Below are 18,732 nucleotides of genomic sequence, written 5' to 3' on the forward strand. Positions count from 1 at the left end.
AAGCACTTATTTGGGGGTTATTTTTCCCTTCATTTATTTTCATGATTAGTGTTGATATTTTTATGGTATGCAAAGTTTCCATAGGGCAATATCAATTCATAACATCCCTCCTATGGGAAATAAGAGCTTACAGTACGTCAACTAGATTTGCCAGCAGGAAACAATTAGGTTAGGAGTTTCAGCTCAAGTATGTTCAGAGTAGCAATAAGATCACCAGTGTCTTCAGAGGAGTTGCAGGGCGTTCCAGAATCTTTCCTCAAGGAGAAATGCAACTTCTTTACTGCCATTTGTTGATGCTGCAACTCAGTCTGTGATACGAAGAAAGTCTGACCGCCGCAATAGCAGAATGCACAGTAGAAGTAGTCATGTGCTGCGTAATAACATTTCGGTCAACAATGGGCTGCATATACTTATGGTCCCATACGATTAGTATCATATGACCTAGGTGTGTAGTAGGCTGTACCATGTGGGTTTGTGTAAGTACACTCTATGATGTTTGCACAGTCACCTAATGACACATTTCTCAGAACAAATCCCGTTGTTAAGCAACGCATGACTGTGTCGACTTCAGAGCCGAAGAGACAAGCATTTAAATCCTAACTGGGGCTGTTATGATCTATTTGCTTCAGAAAGTCACTTAACCGTCTGGGACTGGGTCTCTTCATTGTAAAATGGTAATAATAACACCTACCTTGCCAAGCAATGGTAAGTTTTAGAAATAATCTACTCCACGGCGCTTGGCACATAAAAAGAAAATGGTGACCATAGTTATTTTGTTTTTGATAAGGAGGACGATGATGTTCTCATTAGAGATTTGGGATCATTTTCAAACAACCTCCTGGCTCTCTATGTATGGATCTCTAGAAAGCCCACACAATTGCTGTCCATTGTTATAAATCCTTGTTTTTATTTCATAATTCATCTCAATTCAAGTCAGCAGCTATTCAGCAAGCACTAGGGGCAAGGTGTACAAACACAATAATGCATTGACCTTTGCCATCAAGGAACTGAAGCTAATATGATATTTATTGTGCTGGGTGCTCAGTCCCAATTCAGAGGACTCCACCCAACCTCCAGCCTATTGAGTTTACTTATTCATTCATGTGTTCATTTGTTAACAGATGTTTGGGTTCCTGCCATGTGTCAGCTGTGTGGCAAATCTTGAACCAGACACAGTCTCTGTCCTCAAGGAGCTCTCTTGAACAGGCAAGGAGAATGCAGGTGATTGGTGCAAAGCCCTGTTTAGATTTCAATGAAAAATGACACTGGGGACATCAGTGTATGTACACTCTTCCTGGCCAAAGTTCCACCTTGAATGCCTCGCTGCTTCCTGCCCTGTAGAGGCAAGACTATGAGTAACAAAAGCCTTTAGAAGCACTTCTTATTTCTTTAGCTTTTAGATCAAGTCCCTGCTCTGAGCACTTAGTTCCTTGCTTGCTTTCTTCATCATCTCAGCCAGGCCCTATGTGGCCCTCCCAAACCAACATCCTCCTAAGCCTAGGGTAAACCCAGCCTGTTTTTCCATTTCAGACCCAGCATTATCCCTTGTGTCTTCTTTTGGATACATACCAGAGACACTTCCTAGAAGTTCTAGCAAGAGATGGGGCAGAGTGTGACTGGACATCTAAAGAGCTCATAAAGCATCTTAGGACAGCAAGGTGGTTATGAGCTCAGGTTCAGAAGGGTAGACAAGTGTGGGTTCCAATCTAGACTCTGCCCCTGTGAACTATGGGGGTCATAGGAAAGACATTCAACCTCTCTGAGCCCAATTTTCCTCTTCTGTAACATGAAAATAATGGTAGTTGTTAGTTCCCAGGGTTCCTGTGAGGATTAAATATGTTAATGCTTGCAAAGGCCTTGGCTTAGTGCTTGACATTTGATAAACTCGCAACCAATTTACTCCTGTTAAAGCAGGTTGTCTCCAAAAATGCTATACTTTCAAACAAACTGTCCCAAGTTCTGTGAGGACTTGAGTTTACAACAGAGGAGGCAGTACTGGGGGATCTAGACCCTTCTCTACAAGATGAGAGGAAAATGAGAAAGAGTGAATGAACTACACGAAAGAAGAGAGAACTGGAAACACACATACACCCCCAAAAGATACACCAGGACTTACCCTCCACCCAACTTATCAAATTTTAACATTATGTCATTTCTGCTCTAGATTTTTTTTAAGTTAGAGATATAGTTGAAGTTTATTGTCTATCTCTCTCTAATCCCTCTCCTTCCCTCCTTCTCCAAACATAACTATTGTCCTAAATTTGGTATTATTCCCATGCATGTTTTTATACTATAATAAGTATATATAAATCCATACACAATATATAGTATTCTTTTAAACCATCTATAAATGATATTTATGATAGAAACTCTTAGTTGCCTACTCAATGGTTATTTATTGGTTGGCCCACTCAATATTTACTTTTCTTCCTTACAGAACATGTAGTTTATTCTGGGCAACAATGCACCCAACTAAAGAACTACGTTTCCCACCTTCCCTTGCAGCTATGGGGGCCGCCAGTGAGATGAAAGCAAAGGTCACTGGGCAGGGCTTCTGGGATGACCCCTAAAGAGACTCAGCTGGCAGGTGTACCCTTTGCTCTTCCTCCTCTTTTCCTTCTTCCCACTTGGAACATAACTCTGGTGGATGAAGCTCCAATAGCTCTTTAGTTCCTGACACCACCTTGAGGTTGGAAACTAGTGCTAAAGATGATGGAGCAGACCTTGGGTCTGCTCATGACCTTGGAGCCTCTGTATCAGCCTTAGATTATCTACTTCTAGATTTGTTTTATGTCATAAAGAAATATCTTGTTTAAGGCACTTTTTGTTGTTGTTGTTAAATGTAGCTGAACCTAACCCTAAATAATAGAGTGTATATATCATGCTGTGTATATCAACTTCCAAACTGAATTTTTTGCTCAACATTACATTTTTGTTGCTCAGCATTCTGTTTGTTTGATGAGGCAGGTTTAATGTTTAAATCACCAATTCTGGAATTAGACTGGCGGGTTCACAGCCCAACTCTGCCACTTGACATTTATGAGACTTCGGGTAATTAAACTTCTCCACACCTTAGTCTGCTCATCTATAAAATGGAGATGATAATAGGACCCCCATCACAGATGGTTATGAGAATTAAATGAGTTAATATTCACATGCAAAGTGCTTACAGTAGCACCTACAGCAAAATAATAATATAACTCTATTTAGGATTATTAACTGTTATTTTGCTATTTATCCATGATGATATAGTTCAATTTTAACTGCCATATAACATTCCATTTTGTGACTATGCTACAGTTTGTTTTTTCATTGTACTATTTGATGAAGATTTGTTTACAGTTTTTAACTTGTAACATTTTTGTTCATACAATGAATGTTTCTGAATGCATTTCCTTGTGCACAAATTTCTCCAGGGTATCTACCTAGAAGTAGAAATGCTGAGTCTAGGGGTGTGAGCACTTGCAGCTTGGCTTGATAAAGCTAAATTCCTTTCCAAAGTGGTCATAACAATTTGTATATGAGAGTGCCCGTTACGTCTCATCTTTGCCAAACCTTGGTGTAGACTTCTTATTTTTTGCCAATCCACTGGTGTAGCAAAGTATCATTTCATTGTTGTTTTAATTTGCGTTTCCCTGATTACTAGTGAAGATGGAAATAATTTTGAGTGATTTAGAGCTATTTGGGTTTCTTCTTCTGAGGACAACCTGTTCCTATCATTTCTTATTTTTTACTGGGTTATCTTTTCCTTTTTGAATTTGTGTATGTAATAATGTTACAAACATCTCTTCCCAATCTGTGACTTGCTTTTCCACCTTCTTTAGGGCACAGAAATTTTAACGTGGTCAAATTTATCAATCTTTACCCTAATTATTGATATCTGTGGCTTAAGAGTTCCCTCCCTACCTCAAGTTCATAGGATATTCTCCTATATTTTGTTTTAAATCCCCAGGAAGGGGGTCTTTCAAGCACCTGGAATTTATTTTTTGTGTGCAGTGTGAAGTAGAAATTTGTCGTCATTGTTGTTTTTATATGAGTCAACAATGATCTCAACACTATTTATTGGGTAGTCTGTCCGTCTATACTGATTTGTAAGGCCACATCTGTCATGTATCAAGTCCCCATATGTTCACAAGTCTGTTGCTTGGCTCTCTGCTGTGTGTCATTTGTCTCTTTGCTATCCTGGTACCAATACACACTGTCTGAATCTCAGTCTCTAAGGGGTCTTTAATCCATGAGCTAATTCAGGAACCTTGGTTTGTTGGCATCGTGGAGATAAATCAAATCGTAGTTAGGATGGATTGTCCCCTGTTCACACAGCTCTTCCAGCGCTATGTAAGACAAGTCTCAGTGCCACTGGAACACAGCAGAAGGGAGGAAGAGATTTAACTCACACTTGCTTTTTCCTCACTTCTCAATACATACCCTGTGGTGTTTCAGACTCCAAAACCCATACACGCATTCTGTCGCCATCAGAGTCTGCTCCACATGGTGCTGTACTCAACAGTTCCTCCTCACATTGCTGGGCAGCAAAGCCATTTGTCTTTCTAATGGTCCAAAGGAAAGGAAATGTGCCTAGATGCAATATATATAGTCTGGGTAATTATGAAGGACTTGTGACAGAGACCGTTATATTGAAGATGTAAAATGTCACCAAATCCCCACATGCGCAACTCTAAAAAGTTTGAGAAAATTGGAAATAAAGTATACACTCACCAGGTGGGGTGTTATCTCCCTGGCTCTTTCATGAAAGGACAGAATGAAGTGATTAGGGGGTGGGAGGAGGGAGGGTGAGTATAGCTACCTACACATGTTAATTTGCTTTTATCTCAGTTTCCTAAAGCAGAATAATAAGCTCAACCAAGTGCCCCAGAGACAATGCTAATTTTGTTTTATAAATCGGATAACAAATTTATCTGATCACCCTACAACACCCTAAAAATGTTTAAATGATTGCCAACCCCCCTGGAGCCAGCCCTGGTGGTCTAAGTGGTTAAGATTTGGCGCTTTCACTGCTGCAGCCTGGGTTCGTTTCCAGGTCAAGGAACCATACCACCCATCTGTCGGTTGTCATACTGTGGTGGCTGTGTGTTTCTGTGACACTGCAAGCTATGCCACTAGTATTTCAAATACCAGCAGTGTCACCCATGGTGGACAGGTTTCAGCGGAGCTTCCAGACTACCAAGAAGGACCTGGCCACCCACTTCCAAAATATTTGGCTGCGAAAACTCTATGAATAGTAGTGGAGCATTGGCTGATATAGTGCCAGAAGGTGAGAGGATGGCGCAAAAGACCCGGCAGGGTTCCCTCTGCTTTACACAGGGTTGCTAGGAGTCAGAATTGACCCGATGGCACTAATAACAACAATCCCTCTGGGCACCAGGAAATGTCCATGGGTCTGCCTCAGCAGCCTCAATCAGAATCAATCAGACAGGAACATAAAAAGCAAGGCCCAGTGGTTTTTCTAAACATCCAGGATCTCTCGCCAACGATTAAGGTTTAATGAAGTAAGGGGAATTGGGCCTCTGGGACTAAGTCTTCAGAAGAGGAAGATTTCCTAGAGGCATGGGCAGCCCCCAACCCCGACCAAGCAGTCCAGCCAGGGAACATCACTCTGTCATTCTCCTTCAAGCTGGGGGTGGCTGACTGATTTATTTCTGTGCTACTTCATATCTCCATGGGCCTTTGCAATTTAAGTGGTGAAATCTGTTTCTCTACTTTCTTCTCATTCCTTTTTTGCCTCTTCTCTCTTATTCTGTCTCTTTGTGCATTTGTGGTCTTGTCATAGGAGCCTACAGTCATATTCTCCTTCACAATCTTATAGACTTTCTTCTACTCATCTGATATTAATAAACTTTTCTTTACTCTAGGAAACAATCAGGTTAACAACTGTGGTCTATTGTTCTTCAGAAAGCCACCACAGTTGGCTTTGGGTGTGGGTTGCATCAGAAAGTCACTTAGTATTGTTTCAGATAGGAATAAAGGGATATTAAAACAAATGAACAATCCAGAAACAACTCTTTCACCAATTGAGTCTCTTGGTGCCAAGGACCAAGTGTCATTGTGACACTGAGGTCAGGCTCTGTACTTTTCTCTAATTTGAAATGCTTTGTAATTTAAGAAACTAAAAAATTCCCAGATAAAACCCAAATAAAGTCTGTAGTTTGATTAATTGTATGGTACCAATGTTAATTTCTTATTTTGACAAATGTATCCTGGTTCTGTAAGATTAGGAGAAGCTTGGGTGAAGGAACTCTGTACCACCTTTGAAACTTTTGTGTAAACCTAAAATTATGCTGAAATCAAAAGTTTATTTTTAAGAAAATCAAGCAGGGCAGTTGCAGATGTCTAAAGTTATAGGAGTAAACATAAATGGCTCACACAGGCAGAAAAGCCAAAAGCCAAGCTGACAGGGCTGTGCATTAGGAAACTGATGTTAACTCTACTACTGTGTATTTGTGTGACCTTAAGCAAGTCACCTAACCTCTTTTCATTTTATTTATTATTTCAGAGAAAAAGACAATCAGATTAATCTGTAAAATATAGAAAAATTCAGAATTATCCACAGCCATACCCTCCAAGCCACAATTTCACAAATATGAAAATTCAGTATCAGCAAATTTATTTCTGCAGATCTTCTAGTTCACCCAGACAACTTCAGTTCCAGGATATGCAAATATCAAGTCATTTCTAAGAAAATGGGGAACTAAAGGGTTAGGAATAAATAAAAACGATATATCGGAAGTAAAGATTTATACAAAATAATATTGAAAAATAAGGAATATTGAAAGCCTGTGAATTGTGATCTCCCTACAGATCCCTGGGTCCATAGAGAAAGCCTTGCTGAGAGGTGTGACAGCATCCTGTTACAAGTACTTGAGTCAGAAATCCTCCTGAGCAGAGTTAAGGGCAGGTAATCCTGTGTCATGGGAAGGGAGTTTCAACAACACTTCCCCAGTAACGTGCTCATCTCAAATATCCAGTCATTCAGAGTCACTAAGATCTGAGGAGGCAGAAGTCAAAAGCCCTGAGTCATAGATCAGAACAATTTTGTTTTTATGCTTCATAATAGATTTTAGCTACAAACAAAATTAATTTCAAGTTTCTTGTGTTAGGAGAGGCAAGCATTAAAAAGTTCTAGGGAGCAGATCCTGAGGGAAATTGTGCTGTATCCATTGTTATTTAAAAGGATGAATGTCATCTATATTGACATTATGTAGTATGCTACCTTGATTGTTTTGTTCAAAATGTTTTTCATTACACTCCCAAAATGTGGTCACAAGAAAAGGGAATTTCTACTATGAGTGCTCAAGTTCTTTAACCACAGATTTTTCTAAATGGGTGTATTAAGGAACTTAGCCCGGACGACTGGGGAGAACCACTGTAATACAGACTCAACCTTCCTCAAAGGATCGTTTGAGGGGTAAAATGGAATAATAGAGTTGAAGTTCTTTGAAACTTTTGAAAATAATATTGAAATGCAAACAAATCAAACACTTCTTGGTGCCTATTATTGTGCTGGGGAAAGAGGTGTAAAGTGCTGACTGCTCCCTGGAGGCACTGCTGTCAAGTGATGACCGACCCCACCAGGCACTAAGGTAGAGTGGTGACTGCTTCCAGTGGGAAGTAAAGTGGTGACTGCTCCCAAGAGACACTGCGAGATAGAGTAGTGATTTTTCCCAGGAGGCACTGAGGGTTAAATGGTGACTGCCCCATAAGACATGGGGGTAGTGTAATGACTGCTCCCAGGAGGCATTGGTGGGTAGAGTGGTGACTGTGTTATAGAAGCCCTCAATCCAGACAAGTACGTAGCCTCAGTACACAGAACTAGGAGCTAAAGTGGGATAAGGACAGAAGTACATAAGTAGCCCTTCAATCATACTTCAGGACAAGGAAGGCTTTCTGGGGGAGGTAACATCTAAGTCCTAAAAAATGAATGGAAATTAGTAGGCTTTGAGGGGTTGGGGAGCAGGGAGTACTGGTGGTATCGGTTGTGACAGTGCAAGAGACACGAAAGGAAATAAAATAATTTCCTATGACTAGAGCAGAGCATGAAAGAGAGATTAACATAAGATAGGGCTAGGAAGAGAGGCCATATCTAGTTCATGGAGGGAACAAGATGTAGATTATGTTAGTTTTGTTCCTTATCCTGTCTGAGGGAAATTGAAAGCCAGAAAAGATTTTGAGAAAAGTGATGACATGAATGGATTTATAATTTGATGATGTCTTTCTGATTGCTTCATGGAAAAACTGATTGGAGGGGAGCAAAATTGGAAGCAGGGACAAACTATGAAACTGTTTAAGTAATCAAGGCAAGAGATGAGAGTGGCAATGGGCCTGGAGAAGCATGGACAGAAGCAACAGATAGGTTAGAATCAAGAGGACCTTGTAATTGGTTAGATACATTGAGTGAGAGAGGAATCAAAAGCTTGGGCAACTGAAAGGGTAACATTGCCGTTCCGTGAGATAGGAAATAGGGGGAATGGCAGATATAGGGTAAAGATAATGAGTCTATTTGGGGGCAAACTGAGATTGACGTTCTTAAGAGATGTCCAGATGGTGATGTCCAATAGGCAGTTGGATCTTTCTTGAAATTCCTCCCTACTTGGGGAATAGAAGTTTGGAACATATGGAGGCCTTTTAAGAACCTTGTTGTTAATACTAATCTAATAAAAGGGGAGAAATAATAAAGAGAGGGTTCAGTTATTTCTTTGGAAAGATGAGAATGTTCAACCCAAAGCTTGTATGAGAGAGTAACCCAACCGGAACAGATAGATGAAAGGGCTTCATCCTTTTGATGAAGAAAAGAGAAAGGATCAGCCACTTAACAATTGTGTGCTGTGAGCTCACTTACGTTTTATGGATAGGCTGTCATCTCAGGAGGAAATAATCTGCCCTCTGGTGAGGTCCCTTATCAGGGTCACTCATCCCGTTGACTTCAGAAAAGTCAGGGTGAGAGTTACACCAGAAGTGAAAGTGTTAGAGACATACATGGGCCTTAGCCATTATCTGGTCCACTACCCTCATTTTATAGAGGAAGGAACTAAGGCTCAGAGAGAGTCACTGACTTGCCCATGGTCACACAGCTGGTTAGTGGGATGTGTAAGCCAGATGTCAGCTTGGCTTGGCTTACCCTGCCCTTTAAAATCCAGATGAAATCAACCTGAACTGCCATCTCATATCCTCTAGAAAACCCTGTGCTACCACCTCCCCCAACCTCTGTGGATTCCTATGGGTCTTATGTTTCTACCTGTCATTTCTGGTTCTAATTTCTAGAATTTGCTAAATTTCTCATTTTCCACTCTTTCTTATGTCTCTTCTTTTATCTTCTCCCCATGATGTTGAGCCAAATATGGGAACAATTCCTTCTTGACTTCTAGACTTCTGCTTCCAGTCAAACGATACCATTCATACAAAGCCACTCTGTGTTGTAAAGTTTTAATAACAATTTTAAAGTAGTATGGAAGGACATTATATCATATTACAATATCACAAATATTTTTAAGTGAATATTTTTATTTTTAAAAAAATTTTAAAATCCCACATATATGGTGGAATATTATTCAGCCTTAAAAGAAAAAAAAAGAAAATCTTGCCATATGCGACAACGTGGATGGATCCTGAAGGCATTATGAAAGTTAAATAAGTCAGATAAAGAAAGACAAATACTGTATGATCTCACTTATATGCGGAATCTAAAAAAAACCAAACAAGCTCATAGATAAAGAGAACAGATTGATGGTTGCCAGAGGTGGGGATGGGGGTAGGTAAAACAGGTGAAGGGGGTCAAAAGGTACAAACTTCCAGTTATAAAATAAGTAAGTCATGAGGATATAAGGTACAGCATGGTGACTATAGTTAATAATGCTGTATTGTATATTTGAAAGTTGCTAAGAGAATAGATCTTAAAAGTTCACATCACAAGAAAAAAAAATCTTGTAACTATGTATGGTGACAGACATTAACTAGACTTATTGTGGTGATTATTTTGCAATATATACAAATATTGAATCCATTTCACTGTACACCTGAAACTAATATAATGTTACCTGTCAATTATACCTCAATTAAAAAAAGTTCCCCTGCCCTTTTCTGACAACACAAGCACCAACCCGCTACCTTCTTAATTTTGATTTCTCATGCTCTTGCCAGCTAATTCTCCCCCTCCTTTCCCCTCTCCCTTTTCCTCTTCCCTTTAGTTCTTGTTCCCTTGCCTTTCATCCCAGTGCTGATCACAGCATATTCCCTCCCTAAGGAAACTCTGGGGGCAGCTGCTAAAATATCAGTTTTTCTCACCCCACTTCAAAAATCTGGTTCCACACTCTGCACTAAGCCATATGCCTAGTCCATTTGACCTTGAGAAAGCTCCTCCCCTCCCAAATTTCCCAGGTCCTGCTCCCTGCATGCCCCACCACAGACTTTTCTGGGTGTATCAGTCAGCATGTAATTCACATAACCGTGAGTATGTTTTGAGTGAGGTGAATTGAGCCCATCAATGTGTTCTATTGTCTTTTAATTGCTTCCAGCCCTGTAGATTTTTGAACTTTCTTCCTTTCACCTCAGCACTGATTTATTCAGCTTCTGCGAGCAATTTATTCACTTTTAATTAGACCCAACTTAATTATTTTGTCAGTAAAAACAAACCAAAAGAATCTATAAAACAACTTTTAAGTGAAATCACATTTCTGCCTGGAGGGATATAAAAAATGAAATTATGCATCTCATTTTACCTGCTTCTTACAAAGATAAGATTCCCCACACAGTCTTTTTATTTCCCAAGATCTTTTGCCTCTCATTAGGAAGATACTTGGGAAATCAGGCTTAGAGTAGAGGGAAGAAAATGAGAAAGGGTAGTTTTCAATGGAGTGCAGATATGGGAGTGCGTAAGACCGTGTCTTTCCAGCTTGGCTCCTTGGCAACCCCTATTTTAGAATGATCTGGGAGCTGGTTAAGAATGCAGATTTCCCACCCCCATCCCCAGTGGGTCTGAGAGGTGAGGACAAGAGATAAAGCTTCTCACTTGCCTATTCTTGACCTTCTGGACTCGTGCTTGCTTCTGGACACCCAAGCCCTCTTATTCAGTAATTGGTCATTTCTGCTTCTTCAAGAAGCTTGCCTTGTCCTACCCAGTCATCTATGTTTTCTTCCATCTCTGACAACTTCTGATGCTTGCTGTCTGCAGTTATTTAATTCCCATTGATAGCCTATCCAATTATCTTTTCCTATGTGTATATCTCATCTCTCCAACCATTTTGTTGAGTCAGGAACTATGTATTACAGATCTTCCTCTCTGCACTTAGCTGAATACCCTGCATTTCCCTCTACTACACCAGTGTTTCCAACCTTTCAGAGCTCAAAGATCTCTTTTGTCATCAAATTTCACAGCCTCCATTTGAAAGTAGCTATAACTTTAGTATTCATGGATTGAGAAAATACATAATGGCAAAATCCTACCGTGAAATCAGTAATGCCTTTAAACAAATTAGCAATATATCCATCTCAACAGCATCTGTTACACTTAAAAATAGTGGCTTACACATGGATGAAGCATATAATGTGTTCCATCTACAGACTACGCCAGGAGCACATATTAATTCTCTGACATCTTGCTATCCACAGCCTACCTCATGGCAGTGTTTAAGAGCCAGTGTTTAGGGGCCACTCTCTTGACCTCAAATTTAGAGTAGGACGTTTAAATAGAAGGTGTCAGAGTGCTTGGAAAGTATAGAATCTCTTTCTTCAGCTAACAAGGCAATAATGACAGGTCTGACCATATCCTATTGCCATGCTGCCTCATTACTCTGTAGCCCTCACTGCTCTGAACTCTACTACTCTACCCAACACTTGGAAGAAATGTCATTTAATCTGAGACCTAGCAGAGAAACCCAGTGCTCACCAAAAATTCTATGTGTTCCCCATGTAGCCCATCTTGGAGTCAAGATGAGACCATGTGACTGATTCTGGTCATTTAACTATGAGCAAAGTAATGTAGTTCCCTTCTGGGTCCCTGTTTTGGCTATACTTAAAGCCACACGATGGGATCATGAGGTGGAAGGAGCCTGGATCCCTGAGTCACCAGATGGAGGAGAGTTACTTGGACCTGAAAATTCTTTGTAGGTTATGCTAAAGCACTGAGGTTTGGGGCTTTATTTGTTTCACAGCCTAGCCTAACTTAGCCTACCTAATGTACTAGCCAAAGAGTAAAGAAAGAGCTTTCAAGGGAGAGGAACTACTAAATGCCTAGACCCATGCACGCAGAGAGAGAGAGAGAGAGAGAGAGATTGGAATATTTGAGAATATTGAGCAAGAAGGAAAAGGTAGGCAGGAGCTAGATCATATGAAGTAATGCAGGCCACGGTGAGAAGTCTGGATTTCATACAAAGGCAATCATAATCATTAAGAGCATTAAAAAGAGGACTGACACGATCTGATTTATACTTCAGAAAAATAACTCTGCCTGCTATGTGAAGACTAGATTGGAAAGGGAGCAAGTGAGGATGCGGGAACCAGTTAGAAGTCTATTGCAGTAGTCCAGACAAGAGATAATAGTGCCTTTTATTAGACTGGAAGCAGTAGAAATGTTGAGAAACAGATGGATTTGAAAAATATTTAGAAGGCAAAAATAGAACTTAAAAATAGATTGGCTGTAGCAAATGAAAGAGAAATCAAAGATAACTCCTAGGTCATTTGGGTAAATGGAGATGCTATTCATAGAAACGGGGACTACTGGAACCAAAGTGAAGTTTGGAGAGAATCCAAGAGATTTAGAAATGTTCAGGTTGGGATACCTAGAAAAGAAGTGGAGATAGAGGCCGGCCCAGTAGCATAGCAGTTAAGTTCGCACGTTCCACTTCAGTGGCCCAGGGTTTGCTGGTTCAGATCCTGGGTGGGGACCTATGCGAAGCTCGTCAAGCCATGCTGAGGTGGCGTCCCACATAGAAGAACTAGAATGACCTACAACTGGGATATACAACTATCTACTGGGGCTTTGCGTAGAAAAAAAGAAAAAGAGGAAGATTGGCAACAGATGTTAGCTCAGAGACAATCTTCCTCAAAGAAAAAAAAGAAATCTCATACTCATTAGCAGTCACTCTTCATCCTGCTCCTTACCCCTCTACCACCCCAACTCTTGGTAATCACTAATCTACTTTCTGTCTCTATGGATTTGCTTAAAAAAGAAAAAAAAAAAAAAACAAGTAGTAGAGATAGCAAGTAAGCAGTAGGTTACTCTCGTCCAAAGCTCATGAGAGAGGTCTGAGCTCCAAATACATCCAATGGGACATCAGCTTGCTGGGTAACTGGTGACACCCTAAACTCTAAGGAACTTGGGAGATAATGAAGTATAACATGGCAGACTACAGAAATATCTTCTTGTCTGTTTAAAAAATAGTTGTCCTTTGAAAATCTATTGGAGTAAACCTCTTATGGACCGAGGAGCTAAGAGAAAACTAATCAGCGGTGAAAAGCATTAGCTGAAAGACTAGCGATGGAGGCTGACCATGGCGTGCTGACGAGGCAGGAGTTTTGTAAAGACCTATCTTTCGATCTTTCCTTTCCCACAAAGGCCCACTCTATAGAATTTCACTTGTCATGTATTTCATTATCTTCTACAGAATTGCATCCTTTGTCTAATTTTATTGAAAGTGGTTGCAATTTCTTTCTCACTCTAGCCTCCCCTTTCACACTAGTCCCGGCTCTCACCAACCTCCAAAGGCAACAATCCCCATCCCACCCTGTGCAAGGGCCTGCAGACTCATTTCTTACCCAATATTTCTTCCTCTAGAGGAAGTCAGCATCTGGCATCCTAATTATAGGACAGATTTTGTAGTCTGTGAATGAGGCACAATCACAGCTCTTGCTTGTCCCATTGGGAAAGACAGAGCCCTGTCTGGTGCTTACAAGAACTGATTGCACACAGCAGCTATATGTAGACTCCTGTCACTGAGTACAAAGCAAATGAAGGCTCTAAGATTCAGCTGTCTCCAAGACTTCTATAGTATCCAAACCCCAATGCAGGATAAGGTCTCCTCTTTCATTGCTTTCCCATGAAGTCCTTCCTAAACTTTCCTGGGCAGGTCCCAGAACTGGAAACCTTAGTGAGAGGTTTTCAAACCATGATTTCTGTTTTCTGGCCTGCCAATAAACATATTCTCTGAATCTAAAATGCCATCAATTTAATAATATGTTGTGAGAGTAAAAAGAAAAAAAGAAATGTTACCATATCAATTATGTGACATATCCTAGGTCCAAAACAATAAAACGTGAAAAAAAGAAATACATCCTGGATTCTACATCCTGAATTGTAGTTTTTCCCGAAAGGGAGTACGAAGAAATGACAGGTTCTAGAGAGAATTATTCTATTTCCTTTACTTTTATTTCTTTGTCTGTGAAATGAGTATGGGTAAAATAGGTAGAAAACTACATAAAAGTCATGGCCACTTTCTCAAGAAAATTGAACCAAAATAAGTAGAAAAAACAATATGAACAAGAAATTGATAATAATATTGTTTTACTTAAAATCTTTCCTTGATCTAGTGGAATGCTTGGGGAATGAATAGGAATCTGGTTCACTGGATTTTTTATTTAATTCAGCGTTGATGAAAAACTTGTCATTGCTATTGTTGTTTTGACACTTTTGTGAGAAAGAAACAAAAAAACTTGCAAAACATATTAGCAGCCTTTCCTGCATTAGTAGATGAGCCTCAAATAACGAATATGACATGCTTTCTGAGTGATTGGTGATGTTTCTGAACCTGGTTCCCAGAAAAGCAAATAGAAACATAGAAGGTCTAAGATAGTTGTGATAATGGGCCAAAAGTTTTTATTTTAATAAAAGTACATCCTGTTAGTGCCTATTAAAAAAAATAATAAGTGTGTCAAACCCCTAATTTCAGATATCAATGCTTTAAAAGTCAATATTCAACCCTTTCAAAAGTGAGTTGACTTAAAATAAAACATATTGCATTTCATAAAACAAATGATATTCGAGTATGACAAAAATTGAAAGGGTGATTCAAGAATAATTCACTTTGGGGAAAACTGATATAATTCATTGATTCGAGGATATGCTAACCCCCTCTTTCTTCTCAGTGGCTACTGTTTGTTGAGTAGGTGTCTAACAGGAAATGGTTTTTTGTGAGATTTACACATTTATCCTCAGGATGGAGTGCTTTAAAAACCCCTGTGGTTAATTGAAAGCCAAATTTCTTAGATTCTAATTAATTCTACTGTCAGGATAGTGTACTATTTACCAAGAATCTAAGTGTAGATTAAATTTAATTTTATAGGGTATTTTTTTCCCCATGGTCCTAACCAACTGATATACTTTTTAGAGAACTGCACATGAAGGGAAAATAATTCTCCAGGAATCACTTTTTCCTGCTTTCTAGCCCTACTTGGGTTTTCTTTCCATCTTTAAAGTCAACATGTTTGCTCTAACTACAGGAAGCTTGCAAATGTGACTTCTTCCTAGGATGGTCACTTGCTTCCAGACACACACACACATATACACATATACATACACACAACACACACACGTAGACACACTCACTATTCCGTCCAGTTACCTGAGATCCCCTGATCTCAGCTCAAGCCCCTCCTCTTCGGGCACAAGGTCATACCCCTCTGTAAGGCAATCACATTGCACTCTGTTCTCCTTCGTGGCTTATCCTGGTTGGTGAATATATATGTATTTCTAGGAGTGTGTGTTTAAAATCTCTGAGATTTTGTGTGTTTAAAATCTCTTGCACTAGAGTGCAAGTTCCAGGAGGAGAGAGATGTAGGTTTTACTCACCTGGTATAAAACAAGGGTTCAATCAGTATTTTTTGGTTCAGTGAATGAGTGATTGATTGACCCCTAACAGTGAGAATGGAATTTGCTAACGATGCGGTTTACTTTCATTAAAATGAAAAGGAAAGGAACTGGGGTTAATTGGAAATGTAGGCCAGGCAGAATGCAGAAAGTTTGAGAATGAGTACACGGTTTCTCAGCAAACTGTAATTAACCCAGTATGTTAGGCTAATGGTGCCCTATATAGGAATACCCCCCCACACACACACACACTGTCTAGGGGAAAATGATATTGGTGTTGGAGAGGATTACTACTTCAAACTAGATGTGATCTGAGTATGAATTAGCAAAACTAGATAATCCTCAAGTTTATTGTTAGTGGAAAGTGCCATTTCAAAAAATTAAAATGAGAGAAAAACTTTATGACTGGAAGGACCTTAGATAGTTGCTTCAGATGTGCCCCTCCCTGTCTGAAAGCAGTAGTAAACCACACCTCAGATAAAAGGATTACACAATCTCCCTTTGTTTCCTGTTCTACTTTTGGAAAGAAGTATCTTATTTGGAGGAAAGGGGAAGCAGCGAGTCCCCAGTCTTGGCCCCTCGCACCCATTCTTGTGTGCTTCAGCCAGAACAAAGCCTGGGATCCACAGCTCCCTTCATGTTGCTCCCCTGCCTGACACTCTTCAGGACTCCTTCGTGTTCTCAGCGTAATAAATAGCCTTAACAGGCCACCTGGCCCTTGTCTGTCTCTGCAGCCTCAACCTTTGCTACTCTGTTCCCCCACTTCAAGTTCTCTACAGGACACTCCCAGGAACTTTCTGTTTCTAGAACCAGTTCTTGTACAACTCCCTACCTAGCTAACTGTGTATAGGTATATATGTATACACACACATATACAGACATACACATTATTTTCTGAACCATTGAGATGCCTTGCTCCTTTACCCACAACAACTTTAGGATGAATTTCCTAGGAATTAGAACTTTTTTTTATATAACCACTATATATTTATCATAATTGGGAAATTTGACATTATTAAAATTCTATTACCTAATCCACAATTCACATTCAAATTTCACCCATTGTCCAATAATGTCCTTTCGACTTATTTTATCTCCCCCTGGTCCAGGATCCAATCCAGGATCACACCTTACATTTAGTTGTCATATCTTTTTAGTCTGCTGTTCTACTTTTGGAACAGTTCCTCTGCCTTTCTTTGACCTTTGACCTTTGAAAAACATAGGCCAGTTATTTTGTAGAATAGTCCCCAATTTGAGGTTTTTCAGTGTTTCCTTGTGATTACCACAGAAGTGACATTGTGTCCTTCTTAGTAATCATATCAGGAGGCACAAGATGTCAAGTTATTCCAATATTGGTGGTGTTTGCTTTGATCTCTTGAATAAGGTGGTGTCTGCCATGTTTCTCCACTAGAAAGTGATTCTTTTTTATCATTGTAATTAATACTTTGGGGGGAAGATACTTTGAAACTATGGAATATCCAGTTCCTCATCAAACTTTCATCTACTAGTTTGGCATCCATTTCACATCTGCTTTATTTTTAAGAGAACTTAGTTTAGATTGTTAATAAGAATATGATTATGATAAATGGACTTTTTAAACCAACCCACCTAAAATATCTGCAGCTCCCATATCAATCCAATCTTCCTTTATGAAGATCTTATCACCTAGAATTGAGAGAAGTCTGATACGTATGGCATTAGCCAAGGCAAGATTTCTCATTTGTGTTTTCAACTCTATTCATGAATTATCTTTTCATTTCCTTTTCTTTTATAATAATAATAAAAAAAAGAATCCATGAAAGGGGCATATTTTTTTATAATGAGAAAGAAGATATATAATGTTATTTCTGGCTTACCAAATGTCATATTATTGCTTTTGGTCACATTATGATGGACATCAATAATTGCTTTTTTTTTTTTTTTTTTTTTTTTTGCTTGCTACAAGCAAGCAAAAAAATTTTCAGTATCAGAAAATTTTAAAGCTAGAGAAAACCTAAAGATTAAATACTTTTCCCTTTAAGACCTGTCTCAGAATATTTTTTAAAAGCTTGTGAAATAAGTAGAATAAGAATACTTTTCCTCATATTACAGTGAGGAAACTGAAGACCAGCAAGGTGAAGAGACAGTTCAGCGTTAGGAATGAACCCAGAGCTAGAATTCTGAGCTTCGGGGTCATAGCCCACTAGGCCACACTTTTGCCGATAGTCTCAACCAAATCATCAACACCCTCTGGCCCCTTAAATGCTTTCATGGCACTTATCACAATGTTAGTTGTGTATTACTTATATGATTATTTGCCTAATGTCTCTCACTCTAGAACATATGGATTATAGAGAATGAACCTATTTTTCTCACATTGTATCCCACAATCTACCTTGGATGAATGGGTGGACAGGTAGCTGAGCCGATATACCACGTATTTCTCCTGACGATAGCGACTTCCTTTGTCTGTTTCTAGACCTTAGCTTGCTGCTGAAAATGGCCCTCTCAGTGGACTCGTCTCGGCACCGGTGGCAGTGGCGAATCAGAGATGGCCTCCCCCAGTCTCCTTCAGAAGCCACACCACTGCTGTCCCCAGAGAAGGAGAGGCAGAGCTACAACCTAACGCAGCAGCGGGTTGTGTTCCCCAACAACAGCATATTCCACCAAGACTGGGAAAAGGTCTCCAGGAGATACCTGGGAAACAGAATCCGCACGACCAAATATACCCTCCTCACCTTCCTGCCCCAGAATCTCTTTGAGCAGTTTCACAGGTACACAACCAACCACTTGGCTGACTGATAGACACTTTAACCAAGTATCTGCCGGTCAGACAAGCTCAGAGATGCCACCCTCTGGGGCACCTTCCTGTAATATCCAAATGCATGTACTTTGAGAAGTCTTGTTATTCATTCATCCATTTGTTCATTTAATAAATATTT

General features: G+C 39.7%; 1 protein-coding gene across 3 annotated transcripts in view; it reads left to right on the plus strand.

Moving 5' to 3' along the window:
• Positions 1-18,732, plus strand: part of ATP10B (ATPase phospholipid transporting 10B (putative)) — a 300,183-nt gene that overhangs the window by 176,758 nt on the left and 104,693 nt on the right. The window contains exons 4-5 of one of the 3 annotated variants that reach the window (XM_087429455.1): positions 1,122-1,221; positions 18,270-18,564. In XM_087429455.1, coding sequence (XP_087285581.1) covers positions 18,290-18,564 — 275 coding nt within the window. In that variant the 5' untranslated portion in view covers positions 1,122-1,221; positions 18,270-18,289. Of the gene's footprint in view, positions 1-1,121; positions 1,222-6,839; positions 6,914-18,269; positions 18,565-18,732 lie in introns of those variants that run through there. The other 2 variants (XM_087429457.1, XM_087429456.1) reach the window with 2 other exon arrangements.

The sequence above is a fragment of the Ceratotherium simum genome, chromosome 4 (genome assembly GCF_057802395.1).
Source record: "Ceratotherium simum simum isolate JZ-2026a chromosome 4, ASM5780239v1, whole genome shotgun sequence".
NCBI lineage: Eukaryota > Metazoa > Chordata > Mammalia > Perissodactyla > Rhinocerotidae > Ceratotherium > Ceratotherium simum.